Source organism: Oryx dammah, unplaced genomic scaffold (assembly GCF_014754425.2).
Source record: "Oryx dammah isolate SB20612 unplaced genomic scaffold, SCBI_Odam_1.1 HiC_scaffold_11232, whole genome shotgun sequence".
Classification (NCBI taxonomy): Eukaryota; Metazoa; Chordata; class Mammalia; order Artiodactyla; family Bovidae; genus Oryx; species Oryx dammah.
The window spans coordinates 221,023-229,421 of NW_024080625.1; the positions used below are offsets into that span (position 1 = coordinate 221,023).

The 8,399-nt window shown below is 45.2% G+C and overlaps 1 protein-coding gene and 1 non-coding gene across 2 annotated transcripts; one reads left to right on the forward strand and one right to left on the reverse strand.

Moving 5' to 3' along the window:
• The first annotated feature begins 226 nt into the window (after positions 1-226).
• On the forward strand, positions 227-300 carry TRNAG-UCC. The gene has a single exon. It is a non-coding gene; the product is annotated as a tRNA-Gly (tRNA).
• A 3,698-nt stretch (positions 301-3,998) lies between these two features.
• On the reverse strand, positions 3,999-7,944 carry LOC120861350 (dnaJ homolog subfamily C member 22). Its single transcript, XM_040236998.1, has 3 exons — positions 7,842-7,944; positions 6,222-7,179; positions 3,999-5,140 (listed from the first exon to the last, which is right to left on the reverse strand). Exons 2-3 carry the CDS (start codon positions 7,059-7,061, stop codon positions 4,937-4,939), a joined length of 1,044 nt encoding a protein of 347 aa, XP_040092932.1. The 5' UTR covers positions 7,062-7,179; positions 7,842-7,944; the 3' UTR covers positions 3,999-4,936.
• Positions 7,945-8,399: the final 455 nt, after the last annotated feature.

Here is an 8,399-nt window from a genome sequence, read left to right on the forward strand (position 1 = left end):
AAAGAAAAAACTGAGGCCCAGAATGGTAAAGTGGCTCATTCTAAGTCAGCAGGCTGGTCAGGCAAGAGGCAGAAGGAAAACCCCATCTTTTCACTTCTCCATCCATCCTCTTTCTATCAAACTACAGCACATCCTTAAACAAGACAATGTTTAATCTAGAAAAGGGAAAATTTAGAGGGATATGAAGGGAAGGGCAAGTTCTTATCAAGAAAGAGTTTCCGGGACTTCCCTGGTGGTCTAATGGTTAAGACTCCTCACTTCCAATGCAGGGGGCCCCAGGTTTGATCCCTGGTTGGGGAACTAGATCCCACATGCTGCCACTAAGAGTTTGCATGCTGCAACTAAGACCTGGTACAGCCAAATAAGTGAATAAAATATATATATATATATATATATATATATATATATATAAAGGTTTCTTAAAGGCTTTTGTTTTTTGTAACAAGAAATGGGAAATCTAGAAAGAAATTTCAGGGAAGCAAATTTCAGTGCAATAAAAGAACAACAAAATACTTATGGCTGATTCATGTTGATGTTTAGCAGAAAACAACACAATTCTATAAAGCAATTATCCTTCAATTAAAAAATAAATAAAAATTTAAAAAAAGAACAGCAATTAAGGATGCCCAAAAGGTGGGACACGTACGGGATTTCCAATTAATTCAGAAGCCAGAATGGTCATCTCTGGGAAGATGGTCATCTCTGGGTCATCTCTAGACCCTGCACTGCACCAGATGAGTACTTGGGGGAGAGGCTTTCTCAGTTTGCTTCCAGCTTTTTAAAGGTTCTGTACACTTCTTCTTGTAGGAGTGGAAGAATACAACATCATTGGATTTCATTTACATCAACTCAGAGAAAAAGAAGATCTCTCACCTGCTAATATCTTAGTTAGTTTTTTAAAAATAATTATTTCATAGTGAATTTCTATTTTCAGCTGATTTTCACTATGTCAGGGTCTTTAGGAAGTACATTCTCAAAAAAGTCTTAGTGATTATAATATTCTAGGTTGGTGGCAAAGCAGAATTTTCTTCCAGAGGTTCCAAATTCATGTGACTTGTGCCATTTCTTTATTTTCAAAAAATGGCTGGCTACACCATTAGAAACATGAGTATCTAAATGTCCACTGGGGGTAGGTAGGTAGCCTGATTCTGGCAAGCACTCAATTTCAGTACCTGCTCACAGGCTAGGACAAGAGCAAAGATGAAATCTAAAGATGGTTTAACCAAATAGTATTTCCCACTAAGAGGGAAAGATTCTTTTTATTTATTTTTGGCTGCAGGTGGGTTTCTACTATTAATAGTTGCAGCCAGCAGGGGCTACTCTGTTGCAGTACAAGGGCTTCTCATTGCAGTGGCAGCACAGCCAGAATTAAAACAAACAAAACAAAACAAATTTTTTAAAATGTTGTGCAAAGATACTGAACTTCACTAGAAGTCACAGAAAGGCAAATTGAAGTCATCGGATACTATCTCTCACCCATTATCTTAGCAAAAAATTGCAAAGAGGTAACAGTACATACCAGTAACAAAGAAAGGACTACTTGTACTGCTGGTAAAAGTGTAGATTGTTAGTCTTTTCCAAAAGTAACCTGATATAACAGCAATCAAGGTATTAAAACATATATTCTGCTTGATCCTACTTTATCACTTATTGGAATCTAGCCTCAGAAAAACAAAAAGCACCAGCATACATGTTTGTTTATTTACTTATTTTCGCTGGGCCGGGTCTTCCTTGCTGTGCTTGGGCTTTCTCTAGTTGTGGCCAGCAGGAACTATTCTCTAGTTGTGGTGCACAGGCTTCTTTCCTAAAGGGAGTATGGACTCAGTAGTTGCGACAAACAGGCTTAGGTGCCCTGAGGTGTGTGGGATCTTCCTGGACCAAGGATCAAATCCATGTGCCCTGCACTGCCAGGCAGATTCTCAACCACTGGACTACCAGGGAAGTCCCAGTACACGTTTAAAGATATTTATTGTAGCATTGCTCCTGTGGGAAAAATAGAAACTGCTCATAAATAGCTCTCATTTAAATAAACTGAAATATATTTTTGTAACAAAAACGCATAAGAAAATTTGAGAATGGTAAAATAATTTTCCAAATCAAGTAAACCCCAATCACTCTTGTGTTTCTTTTTCCTTATAGACTATTTTTAATATATTTACATTTTACAGATGTAGTAATATATATCATGTTAATAAATTACTCATAGCTTATGAAAATGGCTTATTAAAATTCCATGTGATAACTTGAAAAATTGCGTTTTTCAAAGAAAATACGTACATTAATTTTTGGGCCACTTTAAAAAGGCGTGACAGGACTTCCCTGGGGGTCCAGTGGTTAAGGACACGGGTTCAATACCTAGTCTGTGAAGGTTCCACATGCCTCAGGGCAACTTAGCCCTGTGAGTCACAACTACTGAGCCCGAATTCTAGAGCCCACATGCCTACAGCCAGTACCCTGCAACAAGAGAAGCCACCGCAATGAGAAGCCCAAGCACCGCAACTAGACAAAGCCCTCTCACGGCAATGAAGACACAGCGTAGCCAAAAAGAAATAATTCATTTTAAAAAGTGTGACATTGTAAATTAACTACACTTAAATAAAAAATACTGACAAAAACAGAAGAATAACTTGATATGATGAAACATTTGAGTAAATTAAACAGTTTAGCCCTCCCATCTTCCCAAGGATCAGTCTGGGAAAGGTTCGCCCCGCCCCGCCCCGCCCTTCCGGACTAGCTACTCTCCGGTCTCCAGGACCAACCCCTGATTTGCAGGCCATGCTGCTTCACCTAGGCTGCTCAGGAAGTTCCTTCCTCAGGGAAGATGAGGTCCCCTAGCAGACCCAGCCAGGCCTCTGGCTTCAGCCTTCCAGCCTCAGCTCCCTAGTAAGTGCCTTCTGTGTCCCCCAGGCCCCAAGGACCCAGACCTAGGGTAGGAGACAGACCCTTCTGGTGAAAGGCTCATCACTGCCCAGCTCTCTTTCGTGCTGGCCAAGTATGGCTAGGATCCTGCAGACCTCTGCTTACTATGAGCCTGGTGCCCCCCGAGGCCTGTGGGCCCCCGACTCTGGGGTGCTGCCTGCCTGCCTGCCTCTCCCAGGGAGCCTCAGCCCCCATGTGGGCTCAGGATGCCTCCTGGGTGGTCCGTGCTGACTGAGGCAGCCCAGCTGGTGCCACCCGCTCCTGTTCCATCGCCCCCGGGCCCTGGCGGCTCCTCTGAGCTTTGCATGTTCCACTAACTCAGGTGGGTGGCAGGAGGAGGCAGCAGGCTTTGACTGCCTCAGAGGGAAGAACACTGACCTGACCACAGCAGGCCTGCCGAGCTCACCCCCAAAAAAAGCAATTCCGACCTCAAAAAACAAACAAGTAAAAGAAAAAGATATGAAAGTTAAATTTGGTCTTAAAATTGTAGTACATAAATTCACTGAATTCATAAATTTATGAATTCATAAATTCATATTTTATATATATGGATGCAAAGAAAAAACATCTATAAATTTCATTCCTCTCAATTGATTGGGCCATTTTTTTAATCAGTAGAGAATACAAGCCAAAGTAATTCTGCTTTTTAAAAACACATACACTACTCAGAGTTAACTTTCAGATAAAGGAAAGTGTAAGTGTGGTACACACAAATAAAGAAAGCTGGAGAAAAGGTACATAATTTTACTATCATGTTCCTGATCTCCAGTCTTCCTCTTCAAACTGAGGCATCCTGGACTGTTCCTTCTACAACTGGGAATGAGATAAGGCCCCCTTGAGATGCTCAAGCTGTTGGTTCCCTAGGGTTTCCCCAAAGTCCCCACAAAGGCATGAAAGTGAAAGTGAAGTCGCTTAGTCATGTCTGACTCTTTGCGACCCCATGGACTGTAGCCTACCAGGCTCCTCGGTCCATGGAATTTTCCAGGCAAGAGTACTGCAGTGGGTTGCCATTTCCATATGAAATACAAAATTATGAATTTTCCCATGAGTCCCCATAAAACAGTATCATCTATCCCTTCTGCAAGTTTCTAACACATTCTATTTCCACCTCTCAGGACACAGTTCAAAACACAGAACAAGGAGGACTTTGATATGTGTACCTGTGTTATCATCCCCTACCAGACCGTAAATGACTAGGGAGCAGGGTGTATAGCTCAGAATCAAATTCCAAGTTTCAAGAAGACCTCTGACAATTCAGCCAGTCCAACCACTTGTGTAAAGTTTGAAGGTTCACCACAATATTCCAAGTAGAAGGGTCTGTGATGGGGGGATTATCCCCTACCTCACAGCAGCTTGTTCCTTCTTTGGAAAAGTGCAACTTCTAAAAAGTTCTCCTATAAGCGGAATTAAAATATTTTCCTGAAAAGACTAGAATTCCAGCCTTTTCAAACTTAACCCCAGTCTTACACCTTGGTAGTCCACAGAATAGATCAAATCCCTTTTGCCACAGGACATCTTGTGAAATATTAGAACCCTTATATTTTCCTTCAATCACCTCACTTGGTGGTTTGTACATTAAAAAAAGAAAGTTAAGTAACCTCCTCCATGATCTATCAATATACCAGAGGTGAAATCATGTGGTCTAGTCTCTAAAAGATATTTTATTGGTTTTATAATATGTCTTTCATTTCACTATGTGGATTAAGAAAAAAGTCAGGACTACAATAGCCAATAATTCAGAAATTCAAAATCACAAAAGTTTTCTCACCTCTTTAAGGTTTTCTCATCTCTACTGCAAGTGATTGGAGAAGGAAATGGCAACCCACTCCAATAATCTTGCCTGGGAAATCCCGTGGACAGAGAAGCCTGGCAGGCTACAGTCCATAGGGTCACAAAGCATCAGACATGACCGAGCAAATGAGCACACACTGCCAATGACAGTTTTTTTCACACTGATGGGATGCCTCACTGGGCAAAGGTATGCTGGGACAAGCAATCCAGCTCTGCCAGTCCAACCTCAAAGGGAAGTTTCTTCCCACCTCCAGGATCCCCTGGGCTTCCTGGGCTGCCTCAGGACTTCATATGCAGCCTGGATCTCCAGGAAGTGGCTCTGAGCTTCCTCCATTTGGTGCCGATTGTGGTCAGGGTGCCAGGTCTTCACTAGCTCCCGGAATCTGCCATGTATTTCTTCATTTGTTGCCCCCTCTGAGAGACCAAAAACCTTAGGGAAACAGAAGCTAACAAATTAGAACCTCATAAGTTGTCTGGGCTCCTGGGCCTCTCCTTGCTACCTTCCTAAAGCAGGCTGGAATTGGCTTCCACTGCTGGCAGGAAAGGCAGAGAGCCTCAGATTAGAATTCCAACCTTCTGAAACATAGACAAGTTCTAGATCTCATGGCAAGAACCAGGATTTGCTTTTAATCACAGATGCCCGTTTTCCAACCTGGAACTTGGCATCCTTGACAAGGTCTCCTCCTTACATATATGCGAAATAAGCATATATGTCCAACAAAGACATGTACAAGAGTGTTTGCAGCAGCTTTATTCAGAACAGCCCCAAACTGAAAACAATCCAAATGTTCACTGACAATAGAATGGATAGATAAACTGTGGTATAGTCACACAATAGGACATCAAACAACTATGAAAACAATTTATAATCCCGTGTATGAGTAAATTTCACAAACATAATGTTGAATGAAAGAACTCAGACACAAAAGAGCATATACACTGGATGATCCCATTTATATGAAGCCCAAGAATGGGCAAAATTATCTATGGTAATAGATGTCTGAATACAGATTCTTTCCCAGGAAAGGAGTATAGATTGGGAAGGGGCATGAGGGAATCTTCTTTTTTGTTTTGTTTTGCTTTTTGGCTGCACTGTGCAGCATACAGGATCTTAGTTCCCTGCCCAGGGATCAAACCCATGATCCCCGCAATGGGAGCTCAGTCTTAATGACTGGACTGACAGGGAAGTCCCAAAGGAACCTTCTTAATCGTGGAAATATTCCATACCTTCATCTGAGTGGTGGTTACATAGGTATCTACATAAAATTAGTGTACTTTATATACATATTATACCTCAGTAAAAAGAAAATAATATACATATATCTTTGCCCACTCCTTATTAGAGTCTCTGAACCTTCATCCATTGCACACAGAAGCCCAAAGAAGCCAGGATACCCTTCTGGGGTCTGTACCCAGCAGACATGAAAACAGTACCTCCACACCAGCTCCAGTGAGACTGAGCCTAACTCCTAGACCCATCTCAGACAGCAACAAGAGGGGAGAGACCTTACCTGGAGAGCCAGCTGACGCTTCTCCTCCTGAAAACTGTGAACAAACTCATAGAGCTTCTCCCACTCTTGGAAGTAGCTGCTGCTGATGCCATGATCTCCGACCAGCAGCTTCCAGGCTTGGAAAGGCAGAAGGAGGACAGACTCCAAAAGGCACCCAAAGAGGGGGAAGAAGCTGAACCAACTCAGGAAGGAGCCAAGGGTATCTGCCACATAGCTGAGGGTGACAGCTGTGTTGCAGAGGGCACTGAACACTATCGGGCCTGTGAAAGCAAGGTAAGCCAAGCCCAGGCGGTAGAGCCGCACGCTGAGCGTCTCTGACCCAGCTGAAGGTTTGTAGCGGCGATGCTTCTGGGCTGTGAGGCTGGCAGCCAAGCTGATGGGCAGGATGGCTATGGGGCGGCCATAGAAGATAGGTGAAGTAAGAAATGCTGCCCCTAGAGTGTTCTTTAGGTCTGATGTCTGGTTGCCAATGGCAGCCACCAGCAAGACCCCTAAGCCAACTGCCAGTGGCAGGCCCACAATATAGAAGCTGGCCATGAAGGAAAGGCTAATGAGAGCCACAAGGCCAAAATACATGCCCACTATCATCTGGGCAACAAAGCGAATGAGACTTAGGGGGGGTGTCCCCCTTCCTGAGCCCTGCCTCTGCTCCTGGGCTCTGTTGGCCTGAGCAACAAAGCTTGGGAGCATCCAGAATTCCCAGAGCCAGCCTAGACCACCCCCCCCCAAGGTAAGCATCCAGAGCAGTGCATGGCTGTCCCGTCCCAGGTATAGGTGGTGGAGACCAGCAGGGCCCCCTACAGCCCAGAGGGCGTAAGTCAGCAGGAGGCCCTTGGCCATTCTCTAGGAAAAGGGTCTCACAGTAAGTCCAGTGGCACCTGCCGTTGCCTAGAATGCAGAAATCTGGAGTCGTCTGTGAGAATCATGGCAGTCATGGCCCCAGAGTTATCCTAAGACCCTAAGACATGGGAAAAAACAGTCATAAGATTATATCCAGGCCCCAACACAGTTCTCCTTCCAATATTAGTCAAGTCCAGCTCTTCCTGAGTGTCCCTGAAATTGTAGCTCTCCCATATCCTTAGGTCTAGAATCTCACCTCTGTTCTTTACAACCACAGTGACTCCAAATTTAGAGAAGAAAGTTATAAGTGCTTTTGGTTGAGTAAATGAGAACTCAGCACAGGGACAACAAAGGGTAAACTTAAACTGCAGACCTCCCCTCAGGCCACCTACCTCCTGGAAGGACTCGTGGTTTGTGGGTGGGGGTGAGTGAATAAACATGAATACACTATCCCTGGAAAGTTCCTGTACAACTTTTAAAGTCCCCTACCATACAACCCCGCCCCACCTCAACTCGGACTGTGGCTGCCCACAGACCCCTGGCAGAGATTTTAGCCCTTCTCCAGCCTCCCATCTCTCCAGGCCAAGAAATCTTGACAAAAGACAAACTTGAAAGAGGTCCTGGGTTCTTTCCAGCTCTAGAAAGCTACATTTTGACCTGGACCCAGGCACCTCACATTTCAACCACCGCCTTCCAGGAAAAACTTGTAAAGTCCCTCCATTATTGTGGGGCTCAGGCCCACCAGTCAGTACCCGCTAGTCCCAGGGTGAGCAGCTGTACCTGGGTACCTCGGCTCCCAGATCAGACATTTCCTTTGACCACAGTCAAAATGGCCCCTCTCATTCATCCAAGTGGACTTTGTCTTTCAGCGTTTGCTGTGTCACGGAAGTTGGGCCGTCCTGGCCAGGCCCCTCCTCCCCAGGGCCCTCCCTCGCCCCTTAGGGATCACCTTTCAGGCTGGGGCTTCTCTCGCCTGCCCTCTCCGGTAAACTTCATTTTAGGTTTTTCTGGCGTATTCCGTCTCCCCAAGCTCAACCCGGCTGGCGCAGCGCCCACTGCAAGAGCGCCTACATTACTACAGGACGACCACCAGGTGGCGCTGCCGCTTGCGGGCGGGAGGTGTTGGGCGGAGCCCCAGATTCACCTTGTCTAAATGCTGGGTCAAAGCAGCCCAGGGCGAGGCGGGGCGGGGTGGGGGGGGCCTATAAAAGCAAAAAGCCCTCGCTCCCCGCTTCGCACCCACACAAATGGGAGAGTGACTCCTCCCTTACCTCAGGCTGCAGTCCTCTCTCCCTACTCCATTGCCGTTCAAGACTGCCTTGGATGGCTTCATTTCCA